We start from the raw sequence: 13,401 nt of genomic DNA on the forward strand, positions 1-13,401 counted from the left end.
TGTCGAAAGTATCCTAAAATATATTTGACTTGGAATTTCTATTAGATTTTTAAAGTGTCTATGTAACATTATCTCATTGCAGCCGTAAATTATTAGATGATTTACTTTATTTATCTACCAAGTTCAAGATGTTTTTAAGTTCTCCTATAGGGTCATGCTCACAACTCGCCTATTAACTCAGTGGAAAAAGAATATCTTGCTTGGGATATATTTTCCCCTAAATTTTGTTTAAAACATTCAATTAAGAAAACTAGTTTTTTCAAATTACTTTGATGGTTTCAGAAAGAGTGACAGAGAAAGGAATTAGAAGAATCTTAAAACAATCATTGTATGTTTGATAAAAAGAAAGTGAATTTCAACAAAAAAAAAAAAAAAAGTCAAAAAACTGAGAGCATCTCCAACCGTCCTCCGTAACGCCATTATCTGCGGTTATGGAGGAGTTGAGTAACCCAACAGTCACGGAGAATGTCATTATTCAACAGATACAAGGTATATAGCTGGTCACTGTTCATCCCACCAAAATGGTGGAATGGGTGGGCCCCCGTTTTTTATTTTAGATTTGATCCTTTCTTAAATTGTTTTTCTCTTTTAGTCCCTTTACTTGTTTTAATGTTTGTATTTTGTCCTCATAAAATATTTTTGTTTGGTCTCCATAAACAATAAAGTGTCGTAGTGGTCTTAGTTTGTAAAATAAGTCTTATAATTCCAATTACTATTTTAAGAAATTAATTGTTATCTTCTTTTATTTAAAAAATGAGCATTAAAAATGAAATTTGGTGCGATGAATAGTGATTTGGTGGGAATTTTAGAGTTTTGTCTTTGGGTTCAAAAATTTGAAAACAAACACCAAATAATTCGGTGAAGATTCATTTTTGGTGATTTTTTTGTGTGCCAACCATTGGGGATGCTCTTACTCTTAAACTTAAGAATTTAATGAAACACCGATAATTGTTTGGCAAGTTAGTTGTGCATCTAATCTGAAAATTTGGAAGTCATGCATCTATATCATTTTGAATGCAATGGCTCTTGGAGTCCATGTGGAAGAAAAAAAATCAATGAACCCACATGCCTCACAGAAATTAAGTCCTTGAATTTTGTTTTAAAGTATCCTGAAAGAAATTTGCGTTGGAATTTATGTTAGACTTTTAAAGGGTTGGTGTAACATTATCTCGTTTCAGCCATAAATTATTAGATGGTTTACTTTATTTATTTATCAAGTTCAAGATGTTTTTAAGTTCCCCTAAAGGGTTATGCTCACCAATTAACTATGAGGGACAAAAAAAATCTTGTTTGGAATATATTTTCCCCCAAATTTTGTTTAAGACAGTCTCAAAGTGATATTGTTTTAATTAAGATTGTTAAGAATTTGATTTAAAAGAAAAAACTCAGAAAATTTTGTAGAAAACAATCTTGTGACTTTGTGAGGCACTACCAGCACCCTTACTAGTCGGCCTTAATCAGGAGAATAATATCAAGGGAGTGTAAGATCCGTTTTGTAAAGTAAAATATAAGAAACAATAATTAAGCCTTGGATCTCTTTATTTGGGGCTTAATCAATCACTAATATCCCTGTAAAGTTGAGGATCCAATGATATAATCATTGGAGTACCTATAGAAAAGTTATCAATAATAAGTGATATTTTAGTGATTTTTAAAAGGAAGATTATTTTGGAGGTGATTTGAATCAGTTACTTCTTGCTTATACTAAATGGTTTATAGGGTTTGTGAGTATTTTTTTTTTTTTTTTAAAGATTGTGATATAATAGTATTTTTTTTTTTTTGTTAAGGATAATAGTATGTTATCAAACAATGCTAAAAAATTAAATTTCAGTAAGGAAGATTCTTGATAGGTCAATTTTACCACAAGTAGTCCAATTTCCTTCTCCCTAGGTCATAAAAATACATGCAAACACATTAAAGCATACATCCATCTACCAATCTCTTCCTCTCTCTCTCTCTCCCTCTCCATCCAATCAAGCATTTAGAGCTAGATGTTAACAAGATTCACCAAGAAGTTTTTACTTTCAATATGAATCAATGGAACTAGTTAAGATTACTTGAGTATGAAAAATTGGTAGCTATACTCACCCATTAGATTAGTTATTTATGATCAAACTTTCTCTGTATGTATATATAAAGTTGTTTATATGATAAAAAATTGGCAAGTTTTGTCTGCATCTCTAACTCCCCATACAACCTCCTTATCACCTCCCTTGTGTGGTGGGCCTTCTATCTCCTTATTTATATCAACTCTGTACTCCCATACTCTTCCACTTAAACCCTTTGCTCTCTCTCTCTCTCTCTCTCTCTCTCTCTCTCTCTCTCTCTCTCTCCTCTTATAGTATGGCTCTCTCATTAGTACTTTTACCTCTCCTTCTAATCACCTTCATGGTCCTTTTAAGCAATGCACAACCTTCCCCTGGCTACTACCCAAGTTCTAAATTTAGAACAATAGAGTTTTATCAAGGTTTTAGAAATTTATGGGGTCCTCAACATCAAAGACTAGACCAAAATTCACTAACAATCTGGCTTGATAGTAATTCAGGTCAATTACATCTTATAATGTTTTAGTACTTCTTAAGTTCATTAAGAGTTGAATTTCTTGATGGGTATCTATAGAATTTGGATTTTATTTTCTACTTATTGTTCTTGTTTGGTAATTTAATTCCTATAACAGGAAGTGGGTTCAAATCGAATTCTGCTTATCGTTCGGGCTATTTCGGTGCAGCCATTAAGCTTCATCCTGGTTATACTGCAGGAGTGATAACATCTCTTTATGTGAGAAATCTTCCTAACACACACACACACACATGTATATAATGTTTTTATTATTGTTGTATGACGATATTGGAGAATGGCAGCTTTCGAACAACGAAGCACATCCAGGGAACCATGATGAAGTCGATATCGAATTCCTTGGGACTACCCCCGGAAAGCCTTACACTTTGCAGACTAATGTGTACATAAGAGGGAGTGGAGATGGAAGGATTATAGGAAGAGAGATGAAGTTCCATCTTTGGTTTGATCCGACTGCAAATTTCCATAACTATGCTATACTATGGAGTCCTAGGGAGATCATGTAAGTATGACACTTTATAAGTAGTATTATAGTTGTTTTTGACTTTTTTTTTTTCTTTTTTTTTACTTTTAACTTTTTAGGAGAGATGCTACTTTACTCAACAAAAAAAAAAAAAAAAAAAAAGGAGAGATGCTACTTTTTTTTTGAGAAAAGATGCTACTTGTACTGTAGGTTTGGATTGTACAGGATGTCTCGCATAGTAGAGAAATGTCAAAAGGCCCAAAATTTGGAGTCGACCATTGACCGAAAGCTGATTTGGTCCACTCAATATAATTAGTCATGCCATTCTCTCTCCCTACGATCCGACTAATGGGGCCGGCCACATATCGTTGTCGGCCCAAATTTCGGGTCATTTGCCATTTTTACGCATCATGTCATGTATAGAGTTTAGCCCGGGTCAACTTCAGGTTGCTCAATCAAATTTGTGAGAGGTTTGTACAGGTGTACAAAAAAACAAGGCTCATAATATGTCGAGTCTGAATCCCCACCGGGGACCGGGGTATCCGAGCATAGAGCCATATTTAACAAAAAGTAAAGTAAGAAGAAGGCGCATCTAAAAGCCAAAAATCCTCAACTCAACCTATGTGTATACATATATGATATATATGTCTTAACTCGTATTATGTTGGCCTACATCATTTGAAACTAAGTTATGCTATTCCAATTATCAGATTTTTTGTAGATGATATTCCAATAAGAAGGTATAAAAAAAAGAGTGACTCAACATTTCCTTTGAGACCTATGTGGGTATACGGATCAATATGGGATGCATCACCATGGGCCACCGAAGACGGAAAATACAGAGCCAACTACAATTACCAACCGTTCGTCGGCAGATACTCCAATTTTAAACTAAGTGGATGTTCTGAGAACGCACCAGCCTCGTGTCGACCCGTCACTGCCTCTCCTTATGCCTCTGGTGGACTGAGCCAACAACAGTACTCGGCCATGAAATGGGCTCAGAACTACTTAGTATATGACTATTGCAAGGACTCTAAGAGAGATCATTCTGTCATACCCGAGTGTAATTGGGCTTGAGATTTTATCAAATTCTCTCTACAAAAATCAAATTAGGTTAAATTTAAGATCTTGGAGTTTCTTGAGATGGGTCCAATTAATTAACTTGCAGACAGAAAAAATGCAAGAGTTGTTAAAGCGTCCAAGACTCCCAAGATTTGATAGGTTTTATTGATTTTGTTATGTAGTTGTTGGTGTGTGCGTATCAATAAGAATAGTACTATGTGTGTATAATTGTAGAGAGAGAAGATTATTGAATGTGGGGGTTTGAAACTCAAAAAGATGAGTTATATTATTATTATTTGTGCTCTCTAAATGAAGTCCCATTTTTATATTCCAATAGTGCACCAAAAAGAGAAATAAGGAAGGTTGATGTGTGGGGAAACTTTTTTTTTTTCCCCAAACCCACCATCTCACGCCAGCAAGGGTTACCAACAAATTTTCTATGGCCAATGTTTCAAATGTTCTTTTAGATTTTTTTTTTCTTCCTCTCACTTCCGACCACTGTGTCTAATCACAACTACCATTGTAATCATCGCCTACAAATGGCATTGCCGACAAACCTAATGGTCGTGGAGAAGAAGGGGTGGTGGGAGGGGGTTTAAGAGAAAAAAAGAATTCACTCTACATTTTGTAACTGAAATTTTTAACATTCTCAATAAGTCAAACATGAGAAATTTGTTGCAGATCTATTTCTTTTAATGTGGTCTTGGTTTTCTTTTTAGGATAAGAGTTTGAATGTAATATTCTATGCAAATTGATGCCAAACTTTGCAAAATATATGTAAATTTGTTACGAACATACTTTGCAAGTGTGGTGGAATAAGTTTGAATTACAAAACAAGTAGTGTTAAATTTATAAGAAGATATAGGAGTAGAATAGGATATTGCATCTATCAGGTTTGAACTTCACATATTATCATTGATGATGGGACCATATCCACAGGATAAGAAAGATTGAGGGATGTTTTTTTTATTTGTTGACAAAGAAAGATTCAGGGATGTGTCTACATATTGACCAAGTTATCAAAAACAAATATAGGAAAATGGGATTCATGTGTGAAGGGGCACTTACAACAATAACATGGAGCACCTTTAGAACCTCCATATTCACTGAAAGTTTTTTTTTTTTGAAGAGGGCAAATAGATTTCATTGATTGTTAAGGTTGCAACTACAAAGAGATCAAGAAATAAGACTTCAGAAAGTATGAGGAGTTGAACCGAAACTAAAACAATAAAACAAATAAGAAATAACAAAAAGGAAAACAAAGACGAACGTAATATTAATGATCAAGTATTCAAGTGGATATGCAATAAGCAATGGGCATTACCGGACTAAAAAATCTTTGGATGATTTTGTTAGTAGAAAGACGTGCACACGGAGACACCACTGCAAACTTAATCTTAATGGTTACTAGACCTAATTGTTGAGTGGATACCTCATCTTCTTCTTTTATATAATTTGTTCAATCCTCTCTCTCTCTTTTTTTTTTTGTAGAAAAAGTTGCAACTAAACTTGTCTAGTTAAAACATAATATTAGGATATGAATGGACAAGTCCTTATAAAAATGAATGATGCAGAATTTGTCAAAATGAGCAAAGAGCTAGCATGGTTAGTGGTACTTTTCGAAAGTGAAATAACAAATAGATGTAGATATTCCACCGGATGGAATCATGAATTGTTCCAAAAAAACAAAATAGATAAGCCTACTACCACCACCTTCTCCACCACATGCCCTCCTAACAGTCACTCACTCATCTCTCTCTTTCTCTCTCTAAATCTATTCTTTCCATTGGCGTTTTGTATGGATTCTGATTATGTAAAGGTAGGTTTGCATCCAACCCTCTCTTCAAGCAACTACTTTTCATTTTTTGTTAGTTTCTCTTTTTAAATGTTAGTGGTTGATTCATGACCAAAAAGAACAATAAAAATCGTGAACAAAGTCTTGCCTTGTCGCCCTAGTGGTGGCAACCTGTCATGTCACAAGCTTTTAGGTGTACTTTTATTTCTCCACCTTGGTATATTATCCTTTAAGTAATTTAATCGGCAAAGTAATAAGTATCCCGACCTTAGCTCAGTTGGTAGAGCGGAGGACTGTAGTGTGAAAGCAGATTAATCCTTAGGTCACTGGTTCGAATCCGGTAGGTCGGATTTTTTGATTTTCCATACTTTTTCATTTTTGCAGCATTATAAATGTTTTTCATTCAGATGGACATTTCTTGGACCTAATCTGTTCTAAAGGGGGACAAAGAGGAAAATGGTGGTTTTGAATTAATCAACCAACCTATAGTTGGTTTTGAATGCAAGGAACTCAAAGGGTCAGATTTTAGGAACTAAAGCTAAGGTCGTCGTCACTCTGAACTGAAGTCCCCAATATACAGTTAGTTATTAGGGTTTGAAAGTGGACTACAACTAGCGGAGGAATTAGGTTTAGAAGCTTTTACAGTGGAAGGTGACAGTATGGTTTTACTTGAGCTGATATCCACCGTAGATTCTGAATGTTCGTGGCTTTGATGCGTTAGATCGACGGTCTCAGATCGAGGGCCCAAGAACGACATCTTGTGATTAGTTATTGTAACCAGCGGCTTCGGGTTAACTCCCAACTTTGAATATCAAACATTGAGACTTTAGTAATTAACTTAGTTATATTTTAGTCCTGTTTTGTAACGTTTTATTTCTTTTGGACTAGCATTGGAACTTTTGTTTGGAATATAAGGTTATTGACTTATTTCTCAAAAAAAAAAGGAAATATTAGTCAATCTTATAGCCTTGAAATTGAAGGTAAAGAGTACCTGCTTGTAAATTAGGGTTTGCAAATGACAGTTTCATCATCCATCATTGGGTTCATTCTGAGATCATGTTCAAGTAAGAAATATAAGCTCATTTGTTCAAGGGAGGATATTCAAAGAGTCCAAAATAAACTCCTTCCATCTCTATTTCAAAATATAAGCTCATTTGTAAATGGATAAAAAAACATCCTGCCCATTTTCCACTTTACATTTCAAAATATTGAATAACTATACTGTAAAACATAAAATACAAAAATAATCCCGAATTACTCGGATAGCGTTATCAGGCTACTCATTGGTCTCAACAAATTAAATATCATTTTGTTAAAGAACTAACTTAGATTTACAAATTACAAATACAACCTGTAGAGAGAAAAGGCGATGCAGTTCGTGCAACCAAGTAAGATGAATCGATTGCAGCCCCAATTTTTATTTAATTTTTTTCTAGTACCCAATTTATGGGGCCCCAATTTTTAATTTCGCTTGGGGCCTCCGATATACTTGGGCCTAGGGGTGGGATAACGTCCCGGAAGCCCGGTACCCGCTTTGGTCCGCCCGGGTCCGTTAGGTATTGCGGGTACCCGATACCCGTGACGGGCAAAACCTGGCCCGTCAACCGGGTAGTTAGCAGTCGGGAAATGGTCATAGCCCTTTGACCGGGTGACCGTACCGATTAACCCGTCCGATTAAAGACCGATGGTTAATACCGATAGGCCCGACCATTAAGTACCGAATTAACTACCTACACGACCGACTGCCCGCTACCCGTAGTAAATTAGGGTTAATCCAACGGTTGATATTTGGAGCCAATCGAGTATGATGCACAACCGTTGGATTAAAACCCTAGAGTCCAGAACATTCTACCATCCTCTATATAAACCATCTAAACACCTCCCTTCCTTTCATTTGCCGCACCTTCATCAGAATCATCTCTCTCGCTATCTGCCTCCATTCATCACTTCATCTGTTCTAAGTTGTAAACAACCAACCCTAGTTCGTTCTTCACTTCAAGTTCATCTCTCTGCCTTCCCCTTTCGTATCTCTCGACTCTCTTCTTCACTTCAAGTTCATCTCTCTGCCTTCACTTTTGTGCTTTGTAATTTAAATACCCCCAATATTGTAATGTTACTTTTTTTTCATTGAAAGTATTGTAATTTTACTTGTAAATTGTAAGTGATTAAGTAGTATTTAAAAGTATAAGAATAGTTAATGAAATCTCAGAATTTTAACCTTTCATTTAAGTATTATTTAATTGTAAATTAGGAGGTTTGGCCCGATACCGTCCGACCGATACCGGTAAGTCCCGACCGGTCTCTCGGTCACAAGCGGGATTTGGTCAATGGAAATGTTGATTTTGACCGGACCGGATCGACCGAGTAAATAGGCGAACATTGATTTTGAGTGCCCGACCGAGACCGACCGATGAAGTTAAGGCCCGCGGTCGGCCCGACCGGACCGATTCCTCCCCTACTTGGGCCGGCCCTGTTCATTAGGTGTGTTTATAATAGTAGATTTCGACATTCGAATATCATTGACATTGGCTGACGCTAATCCCATGTTCTGGTAATGGCTACCACCTACTCTCTTGATATGAAAATGAGAACCTGGTACTGCTTGTCCATGAATACTTGGTGAAGATGAAAATTGAAGTTGGAAACTGTTTGGCTCATTAGACATCTGAACTTTTGGGCGATATGTAGCAACAATATCATCACTTGTGGGATTATAAGCAAGTGATACACATATACCTTGATTCTCCATTCCAGGGATCAGAAGCGGCCTTCAACAAAAACCAAAGCGTAAAGATCAGTGCAACCGTTTGCTTGCTAAAAATAATGATTATAGAGAAGATTTTGAAACACTTCATACTAAGGCTAGTGTCAGTATTGCTTCTTGCTGAATTCATGAACTTGACGTGGCTGATTATTGGAAAAGATAATACTTAAGTGAAGATGTCATATTGGTTAAGAATGAGAGAGAATACAAGCGCATATAAATTCAGTGCATCATTTGGTAAGAGGAATAATGTAAAACCACCAAAAGTGATACTATGATACTACCCTGGAAGACATTAGGATGAGAACCGTAAACCAGTTACAGATCTTTCCAATGAAATAAGAGCTCTTTAGAGATGGAGCACGTAACCTAATGTGAGAAAAAAGGTTTGAACTTCCTTTGCACGATCTCTTTTGAAGTGATAATACTTCGAACTTTTCATTGCTGGAAAACTTATTCGACTTGCCCACTCTCTTCTCTCAGACATCTTGTGTACAGAATTGCAAATCATGCACGCAATGCACTCCAGAAGCGAGATGCAGTTTGAAGCCAACGAGAAGAGGCAATGCACATACACAACAAAAGGAAAAAAGGGACCAAGGAAAAAAAAAAGGGAAAAATCATACAAGCAAACATAGCACAAAACTGACAAAGAGTAACGTTGACGAGAAGAAAGATGGTGATTCATACCCCATTTTCTGATAAATGCTTCAAGGGGGCTTGGTATATTCTAGCAAGTCCAAAATCAGCAATTTTCACAACTCCTTGTTCCTCCCCATCGCCCATGACCTGCTCGAAATGCGTTATTTCATTAATCAGCAATAATCACAAACTAACGTATAATAGGAACAACATACAAATATATTGAAGGCCTACCAGAATGTTGGATGGCTTTAGATCTCGGTGTATAATCCAGTTACTACAGAAAAGAAATATATTTAATAAAAATAATAATTATATCATAACTTCGAGTTAAATGCTACTAATCTAGTGCCTACCGAATTGAATTCTTATATGAAATTTTACCTGTGAAGATAGTTCAGCCCATCTAGAAGCTGCCAGAGTAACGACTTAACTGTGTACGGATTTATAGAATGGTTAACTTTTTCCCTGTGATGTCTTATAATTTCCTGTCAAAAGAGAGGTAAGTTAACACTAATTATACAGTTCTATCATATGGATCGCCTAACATGGAAAATTAATATGACAAGATAAATGAATCACTTATCAATGTTAAACAAGAATAACTAGTTGCAAGCTGAATGAAACCCAACCAACCTTTTGTTCCAACATAACTAATATGTAGTATATTTCATAACGAAGTTAGGGAACCCGTACTCTCAAAAACATAACAAGACACAAAATTTAATAAAACAAGAGAGCATTGTTAGAGAGAAAAGCAACAGACGAGATCAGAAAGTGTTCTTAAAACTCATAGCAAACTTAGTCTTCTTAGAATCCTTAGATACCTTTACATATATATATAGTACCAGAAGTACAAACCTAGTAAATATTAAGACATACTTGAACTGCTGCTACTAAAAGAATCCTAGTCTTCTTTGTTCGGTCCTCAACCACTCTTCCCTGATCAGCTCTTGAATAATCTGATCTTCCTTCAACATCTCTTCTTCCCTCAGACGCTTTTTTTCCCTCAACTGCTCTTCTTCCATCGGTGATAGTTTTGGTTTTGGTGGTGGTATTGGTAGTGAAGGTATCTCTTTCAGCACTATTGCTTTTACGTTTTCATGCACATCCTCCCAGCATTTCCAATCACCATAATTGATGTCATCTCCGAGTGGAGGTATATATACCACCTTCTGAACTGGCTCACATTCTGCAGGTATATGTATCGTACAACGACTTAAAGTACCTTTGCAGCCAAACCCAGGGAACGATTTAATAGGATCACCGCCTATGCGTATATAAAGATCAAAAGCCGTTTGAGCAAGCCTCTGAGCATCAGTCTGTGGTACATACTCTGGTGGACGCAATATCTTAGGACGTTTTGGAGTACATGTTATTTCCCATGTCGTGTGATCAGAAAAAATATCAATATTAGGTGGTGGGACATTAGGTAAATCAAACTTGGGTAATACTTCCTCGTCATAAACGTCAAGGTAACCTACTTTGATGCCAAACATATAAAGTCTATATTCTTTTTGATATCGTTGTGCCACACTTGCAAGTTGAAGAGCCTCGAGAAATTCTTCCCGTCCAATGACAACTCCCTCGTCCTCTGGCTTCTTTCGATTAACCACCAACCATATCTACACATATGTTCAAACTAGGGTTAGAAACTGCTCCAAGTACCAACCAAACTAATAAAATAAAACTTTGATTATATTACTCTGTGTCTAATTGATCCTAGATAAAACAGGATTGAAGCAGAGTATAAAATGTTGATGATCTTTTTTAATGTCTGAATCTGAATCTGACTTCTTATTAGGTGTAACATTTGAGTTTTTTTCTTCTTCAAGTATATAATATAAATACTTATTCTAAAATCTTACTTGATTATGACTGACAAAGTATTTATATACATGAAGAATAAAAATTAGAGATAAAATTGAGTCAGATAGCAAACCCTAAAAAATAAAGACAACTAACTACCTGATCGACAGTGTGCTTTGGCAAATTAGAAGCTTGGAAGAACAGACAGTAGTCCTTATAATCGATGAAACCATCCTCGCTAGTTTGAAAAGCTAGCCTCAAGAACTCTTCAAAGACATTTACCTCCTCTTTGTTAATCTTCCATGGCCATCGTGCCATTGCAACTCCTTTGTCCTGCTGGTTGTGTTGTGTTGGTTGGTTTTCTGAGAGATCCTTTTAAGGATATCGAGATTTATGGCCTAGTGAAATAGAGAAACAGAGTTTAAGTAGGATTGGTGTTTCCAAAAAAAGTGGGAAACTAAAAAAAAATTAGAAAGTTTCCCAATTTTTTTTTTGGGTTATTTCCCAAATAGCCCCCAACTTTGTGACCAGCTTCCTGCCTAGCCTCCTACTTTATCAAAAATACCCAGATGGCCCCCTTTTTCAGTTACCGTTATAACTCCGTTAACTAGTCATCACCTCTCTCTCCTCCATCTCATCACCTCTCTCTGCCACTTCATCTTATCGCCACCTCATCATCTTCACCGACGAAGGTCGCCGACCGACCACTTTTCCGGCCGGCGACCTTCAAACATAAAAAATAATAAAAATGAAAATCCTCTCTCCTCTCACTCTCTAAAAAAAAATTTGTTTTGTTCTCTCTCCTGTCTCTTTCTAAGCAGATCTGTTCTTCTAGGGTTTCATCTTTCACCCTCCAACAACAACAATCACCATGGACATTTCTCTCTCTAGGGTTTCATCTTCACCTCTTCGTTCATCAACTTGTCCATTATCGTATTTCGTAACAGGTCATATTCAGTCCTTCGAGTAACTCGTCAAAGAAGATGAATCATCGTCTGCTAATATACGACTCAATCATCTGAATCCGATCTGCTTACCAATCTTCGACCACCTTCTTCTCTTCCAACCCTAACTCAATCTGAAACAAAAACAGATCACAGAAAACCCATCGAAGAACAACCCACGGTGAATTCTTCATCTTCTGATCCGTCTACTACTAACCCTCATCATCTGCTTCATTTGATTACTGGGTGAAGATGAATTGGAAGGTATTCCAGTTCAAGAACCTGAAGCAAAACCTAAATCCGAAAATGAAAGTGGAAATGGTCCTCCTTTAGATCCTGAATCGAATTCAAACCCGGATACAACACAATCTCAACCCCTTTCTTCTCGTTTGTTCATTGTTGAGACCATTTGTGTAAGTTTCATCTCTTCCATCTTCAATTGCTTTGATTAGGTAAAGGTTTCTGCTGCTGCTTCTTCTTCTGGTTATGGATGTAGATTTGTAAAGGATTAACAGTAAGCTAAAACAAATAGGGGTTTCTGCTTCTTCTTCTTCTCTTAGAATTTGGGTTAAAGATTTCAATTTGATTTGATGGTTCAGACATTGATGTTTGAGTAATAATGGTGGTGGTGGAAATTTATTTCTTGTATTTTAACTCTTTAGGGTTTTTAAAACAACTTGATCTGAATCTTTTTGGGACATCAATAATTTGGACTACTACCAATTTATTTGATGGGTTTCAAGTTTTTTTTTTTTTGATGAACAGGTTTCAAGTTTAATGAAAGTAAGGAAGATAATCTCTTATCTGGTTTTGTATGATTTTCAAATCAGATGTCTGAGTCCTTAAAGAGAGAGAAAATGAGAGGAAGAGAGAGAAAAAAAGAAGAAAGATTTTTTTTTTTTTTTTTTATGTTTGAAAGTCGTCGGCCGGAAAATTGGTTGGTCGGCGACCTTCGTCGGTGAAGACGATGAGGTGGCGAGAGGATGAGGTGGCAGAGAGAGGTGATGAGATGGAGGAGAGAGAGGTGATGACTAGTTAACGGAGTTATAACGGTAACTGAAAAAGGGGGCCATCTGGGTATTTTTGATAAAGTAGGGGGCTAGGCAGGAAGCTGGTCATAAAGTTGGGGGCTATTTGGGAAATAACCCTTTTTTTTCTGCAATTAGAAAGTTACCCAATCTAGAGAGCTGAAACCAGGAAAATAAAAGGTAGTTAGTTACCTTATGGACAAGGGAAATTTTAAAAGCCCCCCCCCCCCCCCCCCCCGTTTTTGTTAAAAGGCCTCCCCACTAAAAGCGCCCCTCATTATAACCCATTTGGTTATAGGGCCCCTCTACAAAAGAGC

General features: G+C 36.5%; 2 protein-coding genes and 1 non-coding gene across 5 annotated transcripts; 2 read left to right on the plus strand and 1 right to left on the minus strand.

The window, feature by feature from the left end:
• The first annotated feature begins 2,293 nt into the window (after positions 1–2,293).
• Positions 2,294–4,412, plus strand: LOC147550182 (putative xyloglucan endotransglucosylase/hydrolase protein 32). Its single transcript, XM_086667611.1, has 4 exons — positions 2,294–2,545; positions 2,678–2,778; positions 2,862–3,079; positions 3,751–4,412. Exons 1-4 carry the CDS (start codon positions 2,344–2,346, stop codon positions 4,115–4,117), a joined length of 888 nt encoding a protein of 295 aa, XP_086523737.1. The 5' UTR covers positions 2,294–2,343; the 3' UTR covers positions 4,118–4,412.
• Positions 4,413–6,159: 1,747 nt separating this feature from the next.
• TRNAY-GUA (transfer RNA tyrosine (anticodon GUA)) lies at positions 6,160–6,247 on the plus strand. The gene is given in 2 exon segments: positions 6,160–6,196; positions 6,212–6,247. It is a non-coding gene; the product is annotated as a tRNA-Tyr (tRNA).
• Positions 6,248–7,087: 840 nt separating this feature from the next.
• On the minus strand, positions 7,088–11,604 carry LOC147550184 (uncharacterized). 3 transcript variants are annotated; one of them, XM_086667609.1, is made up of 7 exons: positions 11,272–11,604; positions 10,165–10,928; positions 9,688–9,791; positions 9,538–9,580; positions 9,031–9,450; positions 8,209–8,665; positions 7,088–7,329 (listed from the first exon to the last, which is right to left on the minus strand). In XM_086667609.1, the coding sequence occupies exons 1-2, from the start codon at positions 11,428–11,430 to the stop codon at positions 10,200–10,202; spliced, it is 888 nt and encodes a 295-aa protein (XP_086523735.1). In that variant the 5' UTR covers positions 11,431–11,604; the 3' UTR covers positions 7,088–7,329; positions 8,209–8,665; positions 9,031–9,450; positions 9,538–9,580; positions 9,688–9,791; positions 10,165–10,199. The 3 variants fall into 3 exon arrangements, with proteins under 3 accessions (XP_086523735.1, XP_086523736.1, XP_086523734.1); XM_086667610.1 differs by having other exon boundaries at positions 10,186–10,928; positions 11,272–11,571; XM_086667608.1 differs by having other exon boundaries at positions 7,088–8,665; positions 9,352–9,450; positions 10,186–10,928.
• Positions 11,605–13,401: the final 1,797 nt, after the last annotated feature.

Source organism: Eschscholzia californica, unplaced genomic scaffold, assembly GCF_041429995.1.
Source record: "Eschscholzia californica isolate CP2 unplaced genomic scaffold, dmEscCali1.0.p SCAF_3, whole genome shotgun sequence".
Lineage (NCBI taxonomy): Eukaryota > Viridiplantae > Streptophyta > Magnoliopsida > Ranunculales > Papaveraceae > Eschscholzia > Eschscholzia californica.

Coding starts and splice junctions, on each gene's coding strand:
- LOC147550184 (XM_086667608.1), bottom strand. CDS start 11,430: ATGGCACGATGGCCATGGAAGATTAACAAAGAGGAGGTAAATGTCTTT. Junction 10,929..11,271: donor CAAAGCACACTGTCGATCAG/GTAGTTAGTTGT, acceptor ACATATGTGTAG/ATATGGTTGGTGGTTAATCG.
- LOC147550182 (XM_086667611.1), top strand. CDS start 2,344: ATGGCTCTCTCATTAGTACTTTTACCTCTCCTTCTAATCACCTTCATG. Junction 2,546..2,677: donor CTGGCTTGATAGTAATTCAG/GTCAATTACATC, acceptor TTCCTATAACAG/GAAGTGGGTTCAAATCGAAT. Junction 2,779..2,861: donor GAGTGATAACATCTCTTTAT/GTGAGAAATCTT, acceptor GGAGAATGGCAG/CTTTCGAACAACGAAGCACA.